Raw genomic sequence first — 23915 nt, forward strand, 5'->3', positions numbered from 1 at the left:
GTCCCAGGCCACAAAGCCCAGGCTCCTACACAACCCAGTTCCTGTACCAGCTGTAGCTCCCATCCCCCTATTGTCTGCTGAGGGAGCTAGAGGTCAAGAGTCAATCAAATGTTCAGCCAATGCTTTTTTTAAAAAAAAAAAAGTTAAAGGTTATAAATCACTCTGGCCACCCTCTGCCCCCAGGGGGCCCCAGGCAAAGACCCTCTCCTCTCCCAGAAGGCCACTGGGAGGAGGAAATCTATCAACCAGCAGCCAGTATCCGGCAGGACCCCAGGCTAGGTCAGGCAGCTTACACGATAAGCTGCGCCTGAGGCAGGAAGCAGACAGGGTGGGAGGGGAGATGGGCTGGAGGGTCAGGTCTACTACAACAGCCAGAGAACTAGGAAGGAGAGGCCAAGGGCACCTGAGGCTCAGAGGCAGATCTCAGCTTCCTGCCCCCAGTCCTCTATTTCACCGCCCAGAGCCCAAGTCCCTGGGGCCAGTCTAGACAGAATCAGGAAGGCACGAAAAGCACGTAATTTAGTTCATGGCGAAATGCAGGGCAGGTGTGGGGGAACCCCACCTCCAACCCCACTGCCTCGGCTACTGGGACAGGGAGGGCTCCAGCAGCTTCAGCACGCCGCCCACCAGGTGCAGGCTGCCTGTGACCAGCACGTGGATGGCAGCAGCCTCCTGGAGGACGATGGCCCCACTGCCTGCCACAGGGTGGGCAAAGAGGACCCGTGGGGGACTCGTTGGCTGAAGGACAGGGTCCCGGCCTTGGCTGATCCACTGCAAGGCATGGGAAATGCAGCTGAAGACGAGGGAGCTGGTGCTGTGGGTGTGGGCTGGGCGGGGTGCCAGCAGCAGGGGTGCAGGCCCACCAGGCTCCTGGCTGGCCTGGTCCTCATGCAGGCGGCTCCAGTGTTGCTGGTGTGCAAGGCAGCGGAGCAGCACCTGGTCCAGGGTCACTGTGAAGTTCTGTTGGTCTGCGGGGCACAGGGACGGGCGCATCAGCGAGGCAGCCGAGGGTCGGGGAGGGGGAAGCACGCTGTGAGCACCTGCGCAATGCCAGGCTTTATACAAGCATCATCCGTCCTTACAGTGGGTGCTATGAGGAAACTGGGGCTCAGGAAGTTCAGTGATTGCCCATCATCACAGAGCCGGTGAGGAACAGGGCCAGGCAGTTTAGCTTCAAAGCTGGGGCTTCTACCTACCAAGCACATCTTTCTGCCCTAGCCTTATTGCCTTCATCTGTAAAACGGACAGGGTCCACCACCAGGTGGGCATAAGTACTTCCACAATGCAGACTCCCGGACTGTCTCCAGACGGTCTGATGTGGGGCCTGGGGATCTGTATTTTTTAGATTATTTCAAGAAAACTTTTAACATGATCCACAGTAAAAAATACATTTTACAGTGGCAACCCAGTACTCACATACGTGCACATATATGTTTGGAACAGAATCTTCATCAAATAATACCTACCCTTAACTTTGTGCAAGACACACTGACACTCTCTTCTCTATTCTATTTAAAATTTAAAATGCTGGTTGAGACCCACTAAACTGATTTCAAGAACCATCACTGGGTTGTAACCTGCATTTTGAAAAATAGTTTCACCAACAATGCTTTTTTCAGTATTGCAGTCACATGCAAAATTCAAAATGTACCAAAGGGTATTTATTTATACGATAAAACAAATCTAGTTCCTACCCAAGACCTTCAGTTCAAAAGCTCTCACCGTCACCAACAGAGCAATCCACCTCAGGGCCCTCCGCCCCCTGCCCACCGGAGGGACCATGCCTGTCACCTCTCACCTGCATTGTCCGTGGATGACACCTCTGTCAGGTTAGGGCAGAAAATGGTATAGTCAAACTGGCAGGGCTAGAAGGCCAAGGGGAGAAGCTCAGTGTCAGAGCCCTGAGAGGATGCCCCCCATCCCAACTTCCACACAGCAACTCCGGAGTCCACATACACGTCCCCATCTCTGGAGATGCCCCCCCACCAGCTGAACTGGAGTGATGCTGCATAAACCCAGTCACAACACTTCCATGCCTCCCATCTACCTCAATATACCCTGCCTGGCCTGTGGCCTGGGCAGCATGGCCCAACACAGATGGGGAGACAGAGGCTGGAGCGGGGGGCTGCATTTGCTTAAGGTGACCCAGCTACTGAGCACAAAGGATCGAGGTTCTGGATATGAAGAACAGCCTCAGCATACTGGTCTGTGAAATGGGAAACGATCACTAGGAACCATTTCAGCCCTGACAGTCTAGGGCAGGCTCAGTTTCCTTGGGCAGAGAAGGGCCCCTCCCGATATGCTTTATAGCCCAGTGACTCCTTAAACGAAACTTTAGAAGCAGGTATCCTAGTAGCAGCCCTGTTCTATGGAGAGGCAAATTGAGGCTCGGGGAAATGCCATCTCTTATCCAGGGTCATATGCTAGCAGCTGAAAGGGCCTGACAAGTGAATCCAGAGCCTGCACCTTACACCACTTACCCGGTCCTCACTGTAATCCTGGGCTTGAGTGTGACCATGGAGGAGAATGAGGACAATGACCTGTGACTTGACTTCCCTGTGCCCAGTGCTTTCACATTTAATCCTCAGTACAATTCAGGGGGGAGAGGAAAAATCACTCCCATTCTACAGCTGAGGAAACAGAGGCTCAGGGATGAAGGCACCGCTGCTGGGGGTCAAAGCCAGAACCAGGGCTGGGTTGCCTGCTGTCCATCCCCCAGACAGCCCCTCACCTGCAGCAGCTTCAGCAGGACCGCGGAATCCCGGTCCCCAGTGGAGTTGAAGAGCAAGACACGCACCTCAGACCCGCTGTGTGAGTGGTGAGGAGCGGGGGAGGGGAGGGTCAGAGCGGCGCCTCCCACACCTTCTCCGCGGGCCCCGCCCCATCCTTCCTCCAAAAACTTCCCTCCTCCCTACTGTCCCAGTCCGACCCCGTCCCTGCGTCCCGCCCCATCCTTCTCCGAGGCCCCGCCCCTCCCCACTGGCCCAGTCCTGCCGGGGGCCCCGCTCCACCCTTCCTCAAGGTTCCTCCCCTCTCCACTGGCCAAGTCCCGCCCCCGTGACCGGGTCCCGCCCCATCCTTACCCGAGGTCCCGCCCCAGCCCCGCCTCTGTCCGCAGCTCACCCGCCCGGCCTCTCGCGGCTGTGCAGCGCCTGGCGGAACCAGCGCACGCAGGCCTGCATGCTGCTGGTGGTGTGCGCGCCGTCCAGGTACCAAGTGAGGGGCCCCCGCCGCAGCAACTGCGTCCGGCCCGGCCACTCCGTGTCCCGAAGCCCTGGGGGAGGGGAGCAAGGCAGTTCTCCAGCGGCAGCCGCGAGGCTGCCCTTCTACATCCTCCCACTCCAGTCCTCAACTCGCACACACTACCCGCACACACTACCCGCCCGTAGAGCCCCCGCTGCTGGCCGCTCTGACAGCCCTGGAGCCTCTTACTGGGCACTAGCCACTGGGATCAGCTCTTTGGCTGCCTCATCTGGTGGAATCATCCAGGCGGCCCTGAGAGGGGGCTGCTATCATATATCAGTCCCAAGTTTCAGGCAGAGAACCCTTAGCTCAGAGAGATTAGGTCACAGAGCAAGTGACACTTGGGGCTGGGATGTAATCCACCTAGCTCCAGGGCTGTGTCATGGCCCTGACACGGGGCCTGGCACACAGTGGGCACACTGGAACCAACTGCTGAAGGGGCTTAACAGCCATGAGGACCTACTGTGTGCTGAAGGCTTTGGGGGCAAGCAAGAAGCCTGACAATATCACCATCCTCAAGAACCTCATGGTCTTATGATGATGATGACAAGGATGGTAGTTTGGCAGCTACCAGTGGCTGGGCACTTTATCCCATATCTGCCAGGCTCTGGACTCAGTCCCTTAGTGATGTCACCTCACAGTGGGCCCTATCATCATCTAATTTGGCAGGTGGGGAAACGGGCTCAGAGAGAGTTCATGAACTCAAGGTGTGGGAAGCTTACTGACTTCAGTCCTTTCTCTTAAGGCACCATCTTGAATTGCCCCCACCTCTCAAACAGGAGACCAAAAGAAACATCTGAAGCAGCCTGGCTGGGCAGGAAGGTCCAACTCACCAAGCTGCATGTGGGACGTGGGCTGGAACACAGGTGCCAGGGGCAGCTGCCCCAGGAGGCTTGGCCTGGATGCCTTCAGCTCTCCAGTATCTGGGCAGGGGAGGGGAGGGAAGGGAGAGGGAGGGCTGTGTGGGACTCAGTGTGCTCAGGCCTCACCTAAGGGCCCTCAGAGCAGGTTCCACATGTCCCCTGCCCACCCACTCACCTGCCCACTTACCCTGGTAGCCCTTTTGCTGCAGCCAGCAGCGAGCCAGCTGCAAGGCCAAGGCGGCATTGGACTGCTGGTGCTCCCCCTCCAGGCCCAGGGTGAGCAGTGGCCCCCCTTCCTCCAGGGCTTCTAGTGGTGGGCACAGGTAGAGGGGACACTGCAGAGGGGATGGGCAGCAGCTGGTCAGGGGAGCTGCTGCTGCCTCCTCAGCCAGCAGGCCCTCCCTGATGCCATCAGCCCTTCCATCTTTCCCCATCAACCACAACCCACCAAGTCCTGTTCCTAGAACCGAGATGTCCTCCAGCTGGACGAGCACAGATGAGCAAACTGAGGCCCCAAAGGATAAAGTACCTCCCCAGTCAGCCGCGCCCTCACCCAGCTGTTCCAATCAGACTCACTGAGATCTGCTGAGCACGGTCCCTCAGCACTGCCAGGGGCCCGTCAGGCTGGAGCACGGTGAAGGCGGGGACGCCACACTGTGGAGGACACAGAGAGTGAGCCCAGGGTCCTCCATCTCCCATCACTGGCCCCCACATCCCTGGTTCTGGGTGGCCCACTCAGCCTTCCCCCCCATCAAACCTTTGGGAACCCCTAGATGGGGAAACTAAGGCCAGAGATGGGGCTCAACTTGTTCCAGTCCCATGCAGAACTGGGACGAGAACCCAGGCCCCACTGATGCCCAAGACCTCGTCCGGAGTCAGGAGGATGCAAATGACCCTGCCACACCCACCCCCACTTCCCTGAATCTTGGGGTCCAGGCCATCCATGTACCTCCCTCCCCAGGGCTGCCTGGTCACCTTAAAAATGCCCCCTTTCTGCCATGCGATCTTCTCCATCGTGTCCCCCAGAAGGCCAGTGTGGTCGATGCCAAGAGAGGAGACCCCACACACCACGGGCTTCCTGGGGGAAATGAAAGAGCCATGATGCCCCTGCCCCCAGCCACAGTGCTCCCGGCCACCATCCCTCTCCTCAAGCCGCTCCCCCTCACTTGACGATGTTGGTGCAGTCGTAAGCCCCGCCGATGCCCACTTCCATCACTGCCAGGTCCACCTGAAGAGGATCAGAGGGCATGGCAGGGGGTACAGGGGCTCCCGAATGCCACACCAGAGCCCCTAGCCTGCTGAGATTCCCCTTCCCAAGGCCTGGAACACAGGGTTCTGGGGAGTGGTGGGCACACACACCTTCTCTTGGAGGAAGACATGGAAGGCCATGAGTGTGAGGAAGCGGAAGTACCCAGGCATGGAGACACAGCTGCTATCATCCTGTGGACAGGATCACATCAGAGCTCGGGACCCCTGCAGCCTCTGCCCTGGGGAAGATGGTGTCCCGGGATGTGCAGTGCCCTCTGGGTCTACCCACCCACTCCAGGCCCCTTACCCTGCCCACCCACCAGCCCTCCGGCATGGGCACCTTGGTCTCCTCCAGCCGGTGGTAGAGGCGCCAGAAGTACTTGGTGAAGAGCTCGGGGCTTATGGGCTGCCCATTGATTCGGATCCGCTCACGCACCTGCACCAGGTGGGGAGAGCTGCCGAGAGACCTAGGGTCATCAGGACTCCCTTCCCAAGACCCCCAGGCTGTCCCCCTCCCCACAGTCAGACCTGTCTTTCAGAAAAACAAATCTAACTATGTCACTGCCCTGCTGAAAACCCTTCTGTCACTTCCCCCTGCCCTTTAGAGAGTCCCAGCTCCTCATCTCAGCCTACCAGGCCTGATGGGTCTGATGCCGCTGGCCTCACCTCTCACACATCCCTTGGTAGTTCCCTGTGCCCCAGCCCCTCTGGACTATTATTAGTTCCTCCAGCTCCACCCCCCACCAAATTTTCTATCTCCAGGCCTATACACAGGTCCACTCCACAGGTCTCAACTAAGACGGCTCCTCCAAAAAAGAGAAAGGACCCCGCCCTACCAGACTGCTCAGGCATGCTCTCTGGGCTCCCACAGCCCCCCATGCTTCCCCCATCCCACATCAATCAGTTACTCGGCCAACATCTGCCCCCATAATGTCTGTCTTCCTGCCCTTGAGGGCAAGGCCCCATCTGCTGTGTTCAAGCTGCATCCCCAGACTGGCCCATGAGGCCACATGGGCCCAAGTTAAAGGCTGGGTTTTTACCCCAAACATTATGTTGGAAGAGAGATTGTTGGCTTATATTTAAATCCTCAAAGGTCCTCTGGTATTCATGTTCTTGGATTGGAAGAATCAACATTGTGAAAATGACTATACTGCCCAAAGCAATCTACAGATTCAATGCAATCCCTATCAAATTACCAATGGCATTTTTTACAGAACTAGAACAAATCATCTTAAAATTTGTATGGAGACACAAAAGACCCCGAATAGCCAAAGCAGTCTTGAGGGAGAAAAACGGAGCTGGAGGAATCAGACTCCCTGACTTCAGACTATACTACAAAGCTACAGTAATCAAGAAAATATGGTACTGGCACAAAAACAGAAACATAGATCAATGGAACAAGATAGAAAGCCCAGAGATAAACCCACGCACCTATGGTCAACTAATCTATGACAAAGGAGGCAAAGATATACAATGGAGAAAAGACAGTCTCTTCAATAAGTGATGCTGGGAAAACTGGACAGCTACATGTAAAAGAATGAAATTAGAATACTCCCTAACACCATACACAAAAATAAACTCAAAATGGATTAGAGACCTAAATGTAAGACCGGACACTATAAAACTCTTAGAGGAAAACATAGGAAGAACACTCTTTGACATAAATCACAGCAAGATCTTTTTTGATCCACCTCCTAGAGTAATGAAAATAAAAACAAAAATAAACAAATGGGACCTAATGAAACTTCAAAGCTTTTGCACAGCAAAGGAAACCATAAACAAGATGAAAAGACAACCCTCAGAATGGGAGAAAATATTTGCAAACGAATCAACGGACAAAGGATTAATCTCCAAAATATATAAACAGCTCATTCAGCTCAATATTAAAGAAACAAACACCCCAATCCAAAAATGGGCAGAAGACCTAAATAGACATTTCTCCAAAGAAGACATACAGACGGCCACGAAGCACATGAAAAGATGCTCAACATCACTAATTATTAGAGAAATGTAAATCAAAACTACAATGAGGTATCACCTCACACCAGTTAGAATGGGCATCATCAGAAAATCTACAAACAACAAATGCTGGAGAGGGTGTGGAGAAAAGGGAACCCTCTTGCACTGTTGGTGGGAATGTAAATTGATACAGCCACTATGGAGAACAATATGGAGGTTCCTTAAAAAACTAAAAATAGAATTACCATATGACCCAGCAATCCCACTACTGGGCATATACCCAGAAAAAACCGTAATTCAAAAAGACACATGCACCCGAATGTTCATTGCAGCACTATTTACAATAGCCAGGTCATGGAAGCAACCTAAATGCCCATCAACAGACGAATGGATAAAGAAGTTGTGGTACATATATACAATGGAATATTACTCAGCCATAAAAAGGAACGAAATTGAGTCATTTGTTGAGACGTGGATGGATCTAGAGACTGTCATACAGAGTGAAGTAAGTCAGAAAGAGAAAAACAAATATCGTATATTAACGCATGTATGTGGAACCTAGAAAAATGGTACAGATGAGCTGGTTTGCAGGGCAGAAGTTGAGACACAGATGTAGAGAACAGACATATGGACACCAAGGGGGGAAAACAGCGGTGGGGTGGGGATGGTGGTGTGCTGAATTGGGCGATTGGGATTGACATGTATACACTGATGTGTATAAAATTGATGACTAATAAGAACCTGCAGTATAAACAAACAAACAAAACAACTAATACTAAACTTTCATTGGGTTATTTGTATGGAAATATGTTAATATAAATGTTTCAGACATTAAAAAAAAAAAAAAGGTCCTCTGGTATTATGAATCCACTCCATTTCTTTAATTTGAATGAAGAACTGTTGAGGGAAAACACATTGGTCTGAAATGACCTCAGTCAGCAGGTTTCAGATGCTTACAGAGGTCACTTGATGGAACTGGTAAAATAAAAGGAGGCAAAAATCTTGAATGCCCCAAGCTTAAGGACCAAATCCTGAGCAATCTACCATCATGTGAATCCCACTACTCTACCAGTGACAGGCTTAAGAAGGCATGTACAGCTCCAGGGAAGAGAGACCCATGTCTAACCACCCTGAACACCATCCTCTGGTGTGAGTTTAGATGCCTGAATGCAACCAAGAGGGGGTGCTGCCTGGAGGGCAAAGCAGCAGCTGAGGCTGGCACAGCAGAAGGGCTCCCTTCCTCTGCCCACCTGGGAGGTGTCAACAGAGTTGTCATAAACTACGCTTATTGTTTAAGCCCTTACTAGCCTGGTTTTCTGCTCCTTATGGCAAAGATGCCCTAGTTGATAAATATTTCTATGCGATTTAAAAACTGTATAAATAAATAAATAAATAAATAAAATTAAAAAATAAAAACTGTATAAGGAATTTAAGTTAATAAAAAGATATCTGAGGGACTTCCTTGGTGGTCCAGTGGTTAAGACTCTGCACTTCTAAAGCAGGGGGCACAGGTTCGATCCCTGGTTGGGGAATTAAGATCCCGCGTGCCGCTAAGTGTGGCCAAATAAATAAATAAAAAGATATCTGACTATTCCAACTGTGTATTTCGTTTATCCATTCAAGTTGCTGCCCCCTCCCCAGTTTCTTTCCGTTATGAAAATTAAAGATTGCCATAAACTTGGGCTAACTGGTAAATGCTAATTGAATGTTTGTTGAATGAATGAACACTAGGCAGAGAGACATGCAGCTGAGCTGCTGGGGGTGACCCTGGCCCTGAGGTGCTGGCTGGTTCCAGAGCCCCCCAGAGAGCTAGGAGACACCACATCCCTCTGTACCTCAGTACCTAAAGAATCCCGTCTTCAGGCCATAGCTTCGGAGGATACGCTCAGTGAAGGCACAGGTGGAGCCCTAGAAAGAAAAGGTCTTGTTTGGGCAGGTACCCCCCACCCCACCCCACCAAGTGCACGTCCTACCCCTGGGTCCTGTGGCTCACCTTCCCCTTGGTCCCAGTGATGTGGATGATGTTCAGTTGGTCCAAGTCCTCCACCTAGGACAGACGGACAAGGTCCCCGCCTCAGCCACAGGACTCACAGACAGATGGGAATGGGGGGGTGGTCAGAGACCCTCCCCACCTTACCTGCAGCCCACTCCGTGCCAAGTACAGCTTCATGGCTTCCAGTTGTGTCTGGGGGTCACCCCGCTGGCGCTTCACCTGCTCCAGGAAGTTGGCATTGGTCTGCAGGGTGTTGAGTGTGCGCACAGCGTCCTGGCAATGAGTCCCCAGGTAGTAGGTTAAGGCTCATTAGGGGTCCATAGGGACAGAGGAACCCAGCATACCAGTGGCCAGGCCAGGGTCCAGGCCTGCCATGCCAGCCCTGTTTCCCCAGCCTAGAGGTTAGGCACCAGTGAGAAAGAAGTGGCATCTTTCCAGTTCTAGCAGAAATGGGAGCCTGGGGCAGTTCAGACCCACCCAGGGAGTGCCAGGCAAAGCAGGCAAAATGACTAACGGGACTATCCTTGCTTCCTGTTCGGCCTCTCCAGGCTTCACTCTCAGGCTTTTGCCCTCATTCTCTCCATGGTCCACCACTATATGGGGCCCCTCTTAGGGCAGGGCCGGAACTACAGAAGGTTGGGGTCTTAGAACTGAAGGAATTAGAACTAGGAATTCCTGGAGGCTTCCATGCCCAGGATTGGGCATGAGGATTGGGGTTCCACATTCTGACCCAGAGAAGAGTTGCTTGAAGCAACCAGATGGGGAAGAGGAGTCTCAGGGGGAGGAAGGGTGTGCCAGGGTCACTCAGACAAGAAGGCAAGTAGGTATAGCCTCAGGACTATACTATACTTCCACTTCGGGGTGGGGGTGGAAGTGGGGGTGATGTTTATTTCCCTTCAGGGCCTCAGTGGCTGGTTGGAGGACCCACTCTCATCACACTGGTGTCACCTGCCTGGCCAGCATCAGGTTCTGGTCTCTGGCAACTGGCCCCCGGCACAGAGTCAGGAGGAAGCTTTCTGTTTTCCAGATTCTTGCACCACCCCCACTGCTCCGAGTCCTGCCTGCTCCCCAATTCCAGGCACTTGGATCTTCATCTCCTGAATCCTAGAGACGCCAACCCAGACCTATACTCTGGATCTCCCAAGTCTGGACTCCTGAATCCCTTTCCCCACCCCACCCCAACTGCTGGTTCTGAGTCCGGAGACACTGGAACTCCAGAACCTCAGCTGAGCCACTGGATCTCTTGGTCCTATCACACGGCGTCCCTTCCCACTCTCTAACGCGGTACACTTCAGCCTCAGAATTCCCAAATCCGGTACCCCAGGTCCAACTTCCTGGTGCCTGTCCCCACCTCCGGAATCCAGGATGTCCCCGCCCCCCCGAGTCCCCCAGTCCCAGGCTCCTGGCCCCTCTCTCAGCTGGCGGAGGCCAGATGCCAAGCGCCTCAGGCCCGGCTCACGTGTCATTGCAGGACCTCCCTCCAGTACCTGATACTCCATGCCGGGCTCCTGCGGCGCAGGCCACGCGCTCAATACTCGCCTCGCTGCGACCCCGGTTGTTGCACCACGCGAAGAAACCGCTGCCAGGAAGAGAGCCGCGCGCAGGTGGCAGCGTGCCCGCGACATAGTAGGGATGCAAGCGACGGCACACTAGGCTCGGACCGAATACGCCGCGCCCCTCGCCTGGCTCCGCCCCCGACTCGCCTCCGCCCTCCGCCACTCAGCGTTGCCCAACGAGCCCACCGGCACCAATAAGAATCTGCGGGACGCCATCCTTGTGAGGGGCAGGCCCCGGGGCGGGGCGGAGAGCTTCATTCATGTTTATGAGGGGCACGGTCCCGAGCGAGTCCTCTGCCTTAGAGAAATACGCGCTCCTTTTCGTCATCGTCCTCTCAAGGACCCGGCCGCGCCCCCCAAATTAGCCAGTCCCAGTCAGCAGCCCTGCTCCAGGCCAGAACCAGCTTCGAGCCGGGATAGAATGACAGAACTGGCGGACAACTTAAGGAGGTCGCTGAATCCTGGCCCCAAAACGTCCCGACCCAGCGCAGAGACCCCGGGCGGCGGGGATGCGGCCTCTGCTCTGTCGAATCTGAGAGCTCGATTGTGGGGCAATAGGCCAAAAACCAGGCACCTACGCTACTGGGGACCCTAACCGTTCCTGGGCAACCTGGGAAGGCTTCCTGGAAGAGGCGACATCCTGGCCTCACGAGGCCTGGAGATGGAGCGCAGTCAGAGAGCCCTGGGGTGACAGGATGCCAGATCCAGCAGGACCTTGTAGCCTTATAAGAAATTGGATTACATTTAGATGACAATAAAATGGTTCTAAGGAGGGATGACAAGATCAGAATTGCCCTTTGGAAGATTTGCTGTTTGGGGAATGGATGGGAGAGCCACCCACGGAGGGGGCAATAATCTGTCCTACCTGGGGGTGGAAGACTCCCAGTTGTCCTGGAGTTTTCAGAACTTTTTCTGTCTATGACCTTCTTGGCCCCAACTGCTAGCATGGAAAAAAGTAGTATGGAGATTCCCTTTCTACAGCTGAGATCTGGAAAGGTGTGTGTGTTTGGGTGGGGGTGGGGGAATTGCTGCAAAAACCCTCCAGAGAAGTTTCCTCAGATAAAAGGCAGTCCCTTAACAACTGATGGGGTTTCAGTACCAGTAGCCCCTCCCGCTTTCCTGCAGGCATTGGGGATAAATATTTATCAGAGATTGTTTGATTTTGAAATAAACAAATATGTTGAGAAGACTCTGTCATTGGCTGGACTTCCGCTTTTCATATCACTGCAGGGTGCCCCACCCCTGCCGCATGGGAGACAGAGAAGTCCTTTTCTCTCTTAGTGTTCTTTTTTTTTAATCATTGAAACTTTCTTTATACATTATAATTTAATAATTGAATAAAAAATAATCATAAAGAGGCTTTAAATGATTTTTCTTTTGCTTAACCCTCGCCCCCAACCCCCAACCCCGGTTCTCTTTTGGTAATTCTTATTGACAGCCAAGTGTGTGTCTCACGGTTGTCTATGCTCATGAAATCCCAGACACACCTAGACATCTATAAGGCCTTGATCTTTTTTGGTTTTGGTTTTGGTTTTAGTTTTTGGGTTTTTTTTGGTGGCGGGGGGAGGTGGCGCGCCCCACCTGGCTTCCAGGATCTCAGTTCCTAGACCAGGGATTGAACCTAGACCACGGCAGTGAAAGCACGGAATCCTAACCAGCAGACCACCAGGGAACTCCTTATAGGGCCTTGTTGATGCAGACAACAAGATTTTTTGCATCTTAACTTTCTTACTCAACAATAAGCTCATAGGGATCCCTCTAAGACATTTACTTAACAAATAGTTAAGTAGCACCTTTCTGGGCCAGGCACTGTTTTAAACACATTCTACATAGTTGCTCATTTAATCAACAAAACTCTATGAAACAGGTGCTAGTATTATATCCTGTTTCACAAGTGAGGAAACTGAGACACAAAGGAATAAAGACACATGCTCAAGTCACAAACTCAAGCTTTGAACTCTGGCCCCGGAGTCCTTATTCCTAGCCTCTGTACCTCCTTCCTGCCGCCCTCCCCCACTGTGGGCGAGGGGGCGCTGCTAACTCAGCAGCAGTGGCTGTACCCTAATGCATCCCCCACTTGCCTGCAGTGTTCTGCCGCAGTGGATAGCATCTACACCAGGGGCTTATATTTCTGCGGGTGAGATTGCACGGAGGGGGACAGCTGGGTCCAGGGGTGTTTGCATTCCTTCCCGCCAACACTTGTAAACGTTGCAGCCCACCAGCTGTGTAGTGTGAGGAGAGCCCCCCTCTTCCAGAATGTCCCCCAGTCGACTGGGTGTAGAGTACCCTGTCATTCGTACTCTGCATTTCCCTGGCTGCAGTGAAATTGAGCATCTTTCCAGGCATTTATTTTAGTAAACTGCCTCTCACTCATCCTTGGCCTATATATACTTCCAACGTCTGTTCAGCACCTTATTGTCAATTATAAAGCACTTTGGGTATCACAGATGTGAGTCCTCAGTTCTGTCCTCTCTCTGGGAAGTATTTTTTTCTTAATCTATTAGTGGTGGCCCCAGTTGATTCATTTGTAACAGCGGGTATTGGAGTTCTTGGCCATTCTTCCAAAAATAAGATCCCAGGGAAAATGAGATCCCAGGAGGGAGACTCCCTCCTCATTTGGATGATTTGGAAGCAAGTCTTCCAAAGTGCAAATCTGACCTTTTCATCCCTCCTTAGAACCATTTTATTGTCTTCTAAATGTAATTCAATTTCTTATTGGGAAATCCCATTGCCTACTTTCCTGAATCTTAACTGATTTCTTTCCCTTTGTTCTGAGCAAAGCAGTCCTGTCAGTTCTCCCCTCTGGCCTGATGCAGCCCTTCTCTAGGGTGGGGTGGACTCATAGTCCTAAAAAATCGTTGAACTACACACCTCAGCTCCAGTTGGAAACAGAAATAGATGTAGAGACACAGAGGGCAAGAAACAGCACAGAAAATTCCAGGGATCCTATCTGGTATCATCCCAGTTGTGCAGGAAATTATAACCGGTGACTGGAGCCTTGGCAAAGTCACCCAGTGGCCTTAGGCATGTCACCTGTCCCCTGGACCTCTGCTTCCTCCATGGTCTCCAAGGACAAAACTTTTTTTGGCCGTGCCACGTGGCCTGCAGGATCTTGGCAGTGAAGGTGCTGAGTCCTAACCACTGGACCACCGGGGAATTCCCTCCAACGACAATTTTCATAGCCAGTGACGCCAGGAAATTTAAAACGGGAGGGGATAGACTAGGTTTATTTTCTTTTCCTTATTCAAACTTTTCCTTACTTTTTATTTTGTTTTTAAATTCTAAATTTTTTTTTTTTTTTTTTTTGGATGGATGATACATCATATCATTCAAATAGTCAGAGGTACAAAAAGGAACACAGAGAAAAGCTTCCCTCCCACCCCAGGTCTTAGCATCCTTATTCCCCTCCCCAAAAACAAAGCTATGTTTCTTGTGATCTTTCCAGAGACATTTTATGCATTTATAAGCAAATACAAATATATTTTGATTTCCCTTTTATACTCAGAGATAGCAGCAGACTATCTGCTATACATGAGTCTGCATTGTACTTTTTCCACATACCTTTATATCCTGGACCTTATTCTGGACTGTGTTGGCACATAAGAGCTGCCCCATTGGCTAATTTGTTTTTTCAAAGCTGCATAGTACTCCTTGCTGAAGAAGTACTGTTGTGTATTTGGCCAGTCTCCTACTGATGGACATTTAGGTTTTCAATATTTTGCCATCACAAGCAATGCTACAATGGGTAACATCATTTCTTCCATGTGTGAGCACATCTGATGGATAAATTCCAGGAAGTGCAATGGCTAGGTCAAAGGTGATTTGCGTTTGACACTTTCATACAGATTGCCACGTTGCCCTCCAGAGGGACAGGACTGGTTTCCACCCCCATGCCCCTGCAGGGCATGAGCCAGCTGCTTCCTCATCAACATACACTGTTAGCCAACTCTGATCTTGCCAATTGCATAGGTGGAAAAATGGATTCTCAGGGTAGTTATCATTTGCATTTATTTTATTGTGAAGGAGGGTGAGCATTTTTCTCATGTTTAAAAGTCATTTGTATTTCTTTAGCGGTCCACTCCTCTCCTTTGCATCATTGCTTTTCATTTGAAAAGCCACAGATGTTTGTAGAAGAAAATAGAGAAATGTATAAAGGAGAAAATCAAAGGCATCTTAACAGGGCACCTGGAGAGCCGCTGTTGGCCTTTTGGTGCCACCACGGAGGTGTTCTCAGTCTCCATAAAGAACAATAGAAACAAAGGCATTGTCTGGAGAGCAAAGGAAAGAAAACAAGGGCACAGAGAAACTGGCAAGCAGGCCAGTGTCCACCCACGGTGAGGCAGGTCTGCAGGCATGTGTGGAGGGTAAGTGAGGGGCCAGGGCTCCTGCTTCAACCCACACCCTCCCAAAGGGAAAGGATGTGAATCCATCCATTCCCTCATTCATTTGATGAGAAATTGTCTCTATGCCAGACCTGGGCTGGGTGCTGGGGACACTGGGTTCTGGGGACAGATGACAAGGCTCTGCTCTTGGAGTGCCCTGTCCAGGGGGCAAGAGAATAGTAAAGAATGAAACTTGCGAAGAACGAATATTTGCAACCCCTGATTAGAGGCTGTAGGGGCAGGAGTCTGAGGCCCAGAGAGGGACAGAGACAGCTCGGGGCCACACAACAGGTCAGCAAAGGCACCATGCTGGGCTTTCTAAATTCAGATCTGCCTGAGTTACTGCCCCCTCTCCTGCCTCATCATGACAGCTGGAAAGGACATCAGAAATTGGCCTTGGCCTCTTCCACCTCCACCCAACATTTGCCTCTGCCTGAAACACCCTTCCCCTAAGCTCTTCCTCTTTGCTTTTTTGGGTGGGTTCTTTTAGCTATTATTAAGCACTTATCCCTGTACTTGGCATTGCAATCTCTCTCTTTTTTTAATAAATTTATTTATTTTATCTATTTATTTTTGGCTGCGTTGGGTCTTCCTTGCTGTGCATGGGCTTTCTCTAATTGCCGCGAGCAGGGGCTACTCTTCGTTGTGGTGCGCGGGCTTCTCATTGCGGTGGCTTCTCTTGTTGCAGAGCACGGGCTCTAGGCGTGCGGGCTTCGGTAGTTGTGGCACACGGGCCTAGTTGCTCCGCAGCATGTGGGATCTTCCCGGACCAGGGCTCGAACCCATGTCCCCTGCATTGGCAGGCGGATTCTTAACCACTGCGCCACCAGGGAAGCCCTGCAATCTCTTTTTAATCCTCACAAGAATTGTATGAGTTAGAGATTATCCCCACTTTACAGGTAGCGAAATGGAGGCTCACAGAGGGTAAGCAACTCACTCAGGGTGACACAGCCAGTATGCTGCAGAGCCAAGATACAAACCCAGATTTCCTGGCTCTAACACCTGCCCCTACTCTCTACCACTTGTCTGGTCAATCTCTGCTGTCAATGCGCTGTGTGACCCTGGGCAATTCGCTTCCTCTCTCTGATCCTGACTCTCAGTCTCCTCCTTCGTAGAACAAGGGTTGAAATGAGTTCTGTCCCAGGTCATAATTTCTAGGGGGGTCTTGATGAGGACAAGAGCCTCCAAAGGCCACCGCACTCCGGAGAGCCTGGACTAGAGAAGTCCTGCTGCCCCATCGCCGCCCCCATCCAGGGTTCTGTGGAGACCAAGGGAGGTTCAAGCTCATAGGCAGGTTTACGCAGAAGCCTAGCATTCAGAAGGGAGGTACATTTCTGATGGCCACACCAGGGTTCTGTCCCTCCGATATGCATAAGGACTTCCCCACCTCTGAATATCAATTCATACCCAGTGACCTACAAGAAAACACTTTTCTGTCACTGGGTGAAAAGAAACTTGTCTTAAACAGAATTCCATACCCTCAGCGGCACAACCTCTCCTTATCCTCGCCCCGACTCTGGCTACAAAGGTGTTTAATGGATTTAGTTTATTAGGAGGGCAGCGAACCTTAAAAATGGGCCTCCCTTTGACCCTGCAATTCTACTACTTCTAAAAATGACCCTGAGGAAACAAACAATTGGAACTGTGCTCAGAGCCCCACGTGCTGTTTATCACTCTCCAGTGGCAGGTGAAACGGTTGATGACCTGACAACGCCCTCCTTCCTGAAACCCTTTGTTCTCTGGGCTTCCCCGACACCTCCCTCCCCGATTCTCCTTCTTCCTTGCTGGGTGTGCCTTGCTGGCCCTGCCTTCTCCCTTCCAATCTCCTCACCTTGGCGGCCAGGGGCTCACGCCTCTCTCCAAGGTGGTCCCTGCTGTCCTGGCTCTATGATGATGTCTGACTTTCAAATGTCCCTCTTCGCTGAGCTACCAGACATGAGCATCTGGTGACCTCCTGATGTCTGCAGGCATTTCCGCCTTAAAACCTGCTGCTCCTCAGGCCTTCCCAGCAGAGAGAACAGCTCTACCATCCACCTAGGGGCTCAAGTCTAAAGCCGGGCCTCACCCTGGGTTTCCCTCCCCATCACCCCCGAGCACCCCCCCCCACCAGCCTCTCCAGCAGCCACTCCCACCCCTCCAGTGGCATCTCAGGCCGCCACTGCAGGTCTACCCTATAGCCTCCTTGCTGCTGTTCCTCTCGACCCTTACAACCATAACCATTCTCCATCATTTTTAAAGAAACTCAGATCTCGTCTCTCCTGCTTCAAATCTTCCAGTGGATTCCCATTGCACTTAGGATGAGGTCCAAACTTTTGATCTTACCTTCTCTAACCATTGCCCCACCCAGCCCTGCTGTCCTCCTCTGATTCGCAGCCATGCCAAGCTCATGCCCACCTTTGTGAAAGTCCGCACCTAGTGAGCACCTAGCATTAAAAGTATGCATTTAGGGCTTCCCTGGTGGCGCAGTGGTTGAGAGTCTGCCTGCCAATGCAGGGGACACGGGTTCGAGCCCTGGTTTGGGAGGATCCCACATGCTGCGAAGTGGCTAGGCCCGTGAGCCACAATTACTGAGCCTGCGTGTCTGGAGCCTGTGCTCCACAACAAGAGAGGCCGCGATAGTGAGAGGCCCGCGCACCGCGATGAAGAGTGGCCCCCACTTGCCGCAACTAGAGAAAGCCCTTGCACAGAAACGAAGACCCAACACAGCCAAAAATAAATAAATAAATAAGCCTACACCTTTAAAAAAAAAAAAAAAAAGTATGCATTTAATCCTCCCAACAGCTTTAGGAGTACTGTGATTATCCTCCTTATGAAGATGGGAAACTGAGGCACAGATGGGTTACGCAGCCAGCCAAAGGTCACACAGAGTGAACGCATGACAGAGCCTCAGGGCCTTCGCACTGGGGTTCCTTCTGCCTGGAATGTTCTTCCCCTCAAAGTTCACACGACCGATTCACGATCATTCCAGGTCTCCGCTCAAACTGCACCTTCTTGCCACATTCTTTTCACCATCTACCCTTTTGTACCTTTTGAATTTTGAACCACGTGATTGTATTAGCATTTCAAAATAAACGTTTTCTAAAAGAGTGTTATAAATCTCGATCTAAGAAGACTCTTAAGGGAACAAACCTGTTGATGAGACAGTATGGACAGTGGGATCCCATTTTTGTTAAAATAATTATAATTTAGAAAACAGTCTGGGTGTAATTTCCCCACATGGTAACTGTAATGAGCTCTGAGCGGTGAGGCTAGAGGTGCTTTTTTAATATATACATATATATTTTTTTCTTTTTTAAAAATTTTATTTATAGGTGACTTTTTTTTTTTTTGGCCGCACCGCACAGCTTACAGGATCTTAGTTCCCCAACTAGGGATTGAACCTGGGCCACGGCTCTGAAAGCTCCGAGTCCTAACCACTGGGCAGCCAGGGAATTCCCTAGAGGTGACTTTTACCTTCCTTTTACTTGTATGTATCTTATAATTTTTCCCCTGGGAACATGCATAAGTGGGAAGAACAATGAATGATTTCTTCCACACTGGGTGGCTGGCACTTCAGAGCTCTTCTTGACCAACCATCTCGGTCAGCAGTTGGGGACACTGAGGCCAGCAAGGGGCCCGAATTGATCTGGAAGCAGGTGTGGCTCCTGGATGCTCCTGGGGTGTTCCTGGGGTCCCCACTCATGGCCAAGAAGGCCCTTTGGAGGGCACCGGACATGTGGCCTGGGGCCTTGAGGTGGGCCAGGTCACAGAAAGGTTGGTTTCAGTTATGCCACCTCTCCGAGGGGTCTGAATGCTCTCCGAGCTGGTCGAGCCCTTCTCTGCTCAAACTTGAGAGCAGGTGTCTTACCAATTTTCAGGGGGAAAAAAAAGTGTGGAATATTTTTTCTCAATTTTTTATCACACTCTGCAATCACAATTGTCCTCAGCACCTGCTCCCTGGGGTATAAAATTTACTGAGCTTCCTCCTTGCCATTTAACAGGTGAGGAAACTGAGGACAAGAGGAGAGGAATCACCTGTGAAGGTCACCAACTAGCAAGTTGGTTCAAGGATTCAGCTCAGTTCCAGCTCCTTTTGATTCCACATTTAGCCCCTCTGATCAAGCTGGGAATCCCTGGCTTTTTTTTTTTTTTTTCTTGTAATATGGATTTTCTTAAATAACAGTTAATGTGAGTTCTCTCTAGACAGCAGCGCTGTGCGGAGACATTTACACGCATATATTTCGTTGGATCATCACACTCACCCTGTGAGGAAGGTTCTGTTCTGGGCAGGACCCATTTCTCGGGGGAGGCAACAAAGGCCTAACGGGGGAAGTGGCTTAGTCATTCACAGGGGTCTGTAACACCAAGCCCCATGCTGCACCCCGGGCACCCCTGGACCCCGCCCCCACCTGCCCTCTGCCCTTGGACGTGCCTGGTCATCTGGTCAACTGGGCTCTGGCTTTGAGCCGGCTCTCAGTTCAGAGGGTGGCCCTGCTGGTGATGAGAAGCCCTGTGAAAGGCCAATCCTCCCCAGCTCCTGGGGCTACCCTCAGTTCTTTCCCCCCAGTGAGGGGACCACACCGTGTGACAGGTCACCTCACCTCTCTAGGGTCCTGGCCTCTAGAGTGAGGGGGCCTGGATGACCTTGCAGAGGCCATAGCTCCCAAACCCTGGCTTCTGGGGCTGCCCTTCCTCTGCTGCTGGGCAGAAGGCTCTGTCTGTCACGAGGTCTGGGGAGAAGTGGCCCGCCTGGCGTGCAGCCCCTGGGAACGCCGGCTGAGTGCTGCAGGGCCTCGGACGGCCATCCCGAGAGGGAGGGAGGCACTGTCTCGTGGTGCCCATTCTACAGAGGAGGAAACTGAGGCTTGGTGAGCCTAAGCAACTTGTCTAGTGTCTGACAGAACCTAGACTCCTGTAGCCCAGCCCGGGGTTCCCATCTCCAGCTCTGCCCGGTCTCCGCCAGGGACTGGCTCTGCAGCTTCCCAGCTGGCGGGCCTCGGCCTCGGCCAGTCTCCTCGTCCCCTGAAGCCCTGTTTCCTCATCTATAAAGCGGGTGGACACAGTCCTTCCCACCTCAGAGGGCCGGAGGAGGTGAATGAGGTAGGGCTGGGCCCAGAGCACAGAGCAAGGTCTCCACACATGAGCGAGGTTAGGAATCTTTAACAGGCCGAGTCCTTAAATGCTCTTAACCGCACCTTCCACATCTATGAAATGCAGATAATAATGGTCTCAGATCCATAAAACGCAGACAACAATGGGCACAGGGCCCAGCAGGTAGTAAGCACTTTGATCAATGTTGCCATTATTATTATTTTTATTATTATCATCAAAATGGAGCTAACAGCCCTTCCTCACAGATCAGTCCGGAGAGTTAAATCAGAAGAAAACCAGTCTGTAAACGGGGCCTGGCACGCAGGAGGACCCTTGAGACCGCCTCTGCCACCTCCCACTCCTGCCGCGGGGTCTCCCCTAGAGACCTCCCTCCAGAGCTTCCCACGCCCGCACTGGGTGGGAGCTTCTGTGGCACCTCCAGCTGGGCGGAAGGGGGGCTATGAGGCCTGTGGGGAGGGGTGGGGGCGGCCCTTGAGCACCCCAGGCCTTCAGAACAAGGCTTATGATGACAAGATTTTTCCCTTGGGGCCCCGCAAAGTGTGGGGTTACTATCATCACTAATGGCCTTGGATCCCTGGGGGCTATTTACACCCTTTGTACAAAGGAAGAGTTTAGAGAGGCAGGCCCCCTGTCGAAGGTCACCGTGTTCTCCTACCTGGAAGGAGGCAGCTTTAGCAGAGAGAGGACCCCCGGATGGGTCCGGCTGCTCCATGGGTGCTTCCCACCAGAGCTTCTCAGACACTGGCCAGGAGGTAGCCAGGGACCTGGCACCTCTCATCCCTGGGCTTCCCGCTCCCTGACCGGCTGGGTCACGAAGTGACTCACAGGTGTGGGTACCCCTGCCAAGCCTGCCCTGGGCTGGGCCAGAGAGGGGAGGGGGAAGTTGGGGGGATTCCCAAGACCTCGTAGCCTTCTCCCACCCTGATGTCGGGTGAGGCGGGGTGGGGAGTGTGCTAGGAGGCAGGTCTTCCCTGATAGGTCTCTGCTCTCATCCTGGGATCAGCCCAGGGATCTCGGCCTCCCCGGCTGTTTTCCGAGTGCAGGACTAGTCAGGATCTCCCTGTGAGTTAAATAACAACCGGCGGAGGTTAAAGGTGAGCAGGCAGAACGGGGTGTGTAGGGAGGGGGCACTTGGGAGACTTCCGGACCTTGGGGCTGGGCTTCCTGCCCAGTGGGGCTGGCTTTATCTGGCCTCTCTTATCACAGCCCACCCCTCTCCTTACCTCCCCTTACCGTTACGGCCGTTTCCCTGGCCCTGCCAGGCTGGGATCCCTGGAGAGGGGGGATAGGACCCGGGGTGCCCTTGACCTAAGGCGTCCAAGCCTGCCAGGGGGAGGGCTGTGTCACCAAATCATTTGATCAAAAAGATGCCAGGACACAGACCCAGTCCTCGGCCTGCAGGGTGACATCGAGGGCCTGTCCAGACGAGCTGGCAAAGGCCGTTCCCAGTTCCACAGCCTTTCCAGCCATCCGCTTGACCGCTGGCTGACTCACTCTTGCATTTGGGAGACTCCCAGGTGCCAGGCTGCCTCCGGATGATGCCTCCACAAGGCCCTGCCCTCTGGGAGCATTTATTCCTGGCTCCGCACCTCCCTCCACAGATGGGGATGACACCACGTCACCCCAGGGTTCAAGGCTGAAGGGGTCAGACCCACACCTGCCCGGCTAGTCCCAGCCTCCTCTCTGGGGTGTTCTATGGGGAGATGGGGAGGTGGGGAGAGCTCAGAGCCAGAAGCTCCAGGGTTTAGGGCCTGTTTTGGTTGTTTTAAAATACAGTTTAGGGCTTCCCTGGTGGCGCAGTGGTTAAGAATCCTCCTGCCAATGCAGGGGACACATGTTCGAGCCCTGGTCCGGGAAGATCCCGCATGCCGCGGAGCAACTAAGCCCACGCGCCACAACTACTGAGCCTGTGCTCTAGAGCCCACCTGCCACGACTACTGAAGCCCGCGCGCCTAGAGCCCGTGCTCCGCAACAAGAGAAGCCACCGCAATGAGAAGCCCGCGCACCGCAACCAGAGAAAGCCCGCGCACAGCAACGAAGACCCAACGCAGCCAAAAATAAAAATTAAATTAAAAAAATTAAAAAAAATAAAATACAGTTTAATTGCATGAGTAAAAATATTAATTCAGGAAATATGAGAAAACACAGAGAAGCATAAAGGACAGAACCACCCCAAATAACCATGGGTAATGTTTTAGTGTGATTGCTTCCATCACACTCCTGCAGAAGCAGGAGATACTTTGTAACCTGCTCTTTCCACCTGTTGTCTTTGTGTTGTTGTTGTTGTTTTAATATTTATTTTATTTATTTGGCTGTGCCGGGTCTTAGTTGTGGTACACAGGATCTTTAGTTGCTGCGTGTGGGATCTAGTTCCCTGACCAGGGATCGAACCCAGATCCCCTGAATCAGGAGCGTGGAGTCTTAGCCACTGGACCACCAGGGAAGTCCCAATCCACCTGTTGTCTTTGGAACGTCTTTCTGTCATAGTGTATATACTTCGTCCTTTCACGTGGCGGCCCAGCATCCCATCATAGGGCCGTGCTCTACCTGTGCCGCCCAGATCCTGGCCAGCAAGGCAGCATCGCCCGTCAGCTTGTTAGAGGTGCCCCACCCAGACTTGTGAGTCAGGGATCGGACGTGCAGTGACTCTGCATGCTCTAACTTATTGAAGCTGATGGAGGTTTATGCTTTTCCACCTTTTCCACAAGCAAGGCTGCCCTGAACATCATGGACACACTGGGTGGAGGTAGCAGAGAACAGGGTTGGAGCGTGGCCTTTGAGGTTCTAGTCCTGGTGTGGCCACCGTACACTGGGCCACGTGGCTCTTCTGTGTACAGGACAAGAGTCAACACGTGCCCTCTCTAGTGGGTCATTCCATGATGTGCTGGCTCCCGTCTTAGAATATACAAGACCAGCTCCTTCCCTAATCCTCCTTTACAGTAGATTGTTGCTACTTCTTGTCTTTGGTCCCCTTCCTCCTGTTCTCCAGTGATCCTACTCCTCCTGGCAGGGTTTCATCCAAAGCAATCCACCCAATGGCTCTTGCCAAGGTCATCACTGAGGTCAGTGTGGCTAAACCTGATGGTCAGTCTTCACCCCCATCTTCTTGGTCCATCAAGAGCACTTGTCTAGGCGATCACTCCCATGTCTCAAAAACACCCTCTGTTTCTTAGCTTCTGGAACTCACTCTTCCTATGGTCTCTCTCTCTCTTTTTTTTTTTTTTGGCCGTGCCGCGCAGCTTGTGGGATCTTAGTTCCCTGACCAGGGATCGAACCCGGGGCCCCGGTAGTGAAAGTGAGGAGTCCCAAACACTGGACCGCCAGGGAATTCCCTCAGTGGTCTCTTACTTCATCAGTTGTTGTCCTCAACTCCCTGACGACATTGAACACTGGAGTGTCCCAGTGGACCACGTCTCCCTACTCCACTCTTCCCATGTGATCTCATCCTGCGTTGGGACTTTAAAAACCACCAGGCTGGCAACTCCCAAAAGTGTGTTTAGACTCTGGGGGGCTCTGAACTATATATATAGTTCAGGTATATACCTGCCAACTCAACCTGGATGTCCATCTGTCAACCTCC

At 52.2% G+C, this 23915-nt stretch overlaps 1 protein-coding gene and 1 non-coding gene across 4 annotated transcripts; one reads left to right on the forward strand and one right to left on the reverse strand.

The window, feature by feature from the left end:
- Positions 1-118: 118 nt before the first annotated feature.
- Positions 119-21132, reverse strand: FPGS (folylpolyglutamate synthase). Of its 3 annotated transcripts, XR_009702057.1 has the most exons (16): positions 10794-10963; positions 9451-9579; positions 9307-9360; positions 9157-9221; positions 5695-5809; positions 5466-5546; positions 5273-5334; positions 5082-5184; positions 4683-4760; positions 4294-4441; positions 4077-4166; positions 3124-3274; positions 2732-2807; positions 2481-2630; positions 1799-1865; positions 953-968 (listed from the first exon to the last, which is right to left on the reverse strand). XR_009702057.1 is itself a non-coding variant. In XM_061199877.1 (15 exons), exons 1-15 carry the CDS (start codon positions 21111-21113, stop codon positions 583-585), a joined length of 1728 nt encoding a protein of 575 aa, XP_061055860.1. In that variant the 5' UTR covers positions 21114-21132; the 3' UTR covers positions 119-582. The 3 variants fall into 3 exon arrangements, 2 of the variants coding, with proteins under 2 accessions (XP_061055860.1, XP_061055859.1); XM_061199877.1 differs by lacking the exons at positions 2481-2630; positions 10794-10963 and adding an exon at positions 20991-21132 and having other exon boundaries at positions 119-968; XM_061199876.1 differs by lacking the exon at positions 2481-2630 and having other exon boundaries at positions 119-968.
- On the forward strand, positions 8773-8845 carry TRNAR-UCU (transfer RNA arginine (anticodon UCU)). The gene has a single exon. It is a non-coding gene; the product is annotated as a tRNA-Arg (tRNA).
- Positions 21133-23915: the final 2783 nt, after the last annotated feature.

Source organism: Eubalaena glacialis, chromosome 9 (genome assembly GCF_028564815.1).
Source record: "Eubalaena glacialis isolate mEubGla1 chromosome 9, mEubGla1.1.hap2.+ XY, whole genome shotgun sequence".
Lineage (NCBI taxonomy): Eukaryota > Metazoa > Chordata > Mammalia > Artiodactyla > Balaenidae > Eubalaena > Eubalaena glacialis.

Excerpts from the sequence above, each read along its gene's own strand:
- FPGS (XM_061199876.1), bottom strand. The coding sequence starts at position 10,931 with ATGTCGCGGGCACGCTGCCACCTGCGCGCGGCTCTCTTCCTGGCAGCG. Across the intron at positions 4,761-5,081 it reads AGAAAGGGGGCATTTTTAAG|TGTGGCGTCCCCGCCTTCAC; the intron begins GTGACCAGGCAG and ends TGTCCTCCACAG. Across the intron at positions 3,275-4,076 it reads CACGTCCCACATGCAGCTTG|GGCTTCGGGACACGGAGTGG; the intron begins GTGAGTTGGACC and ends CCCCTCCCCCAG.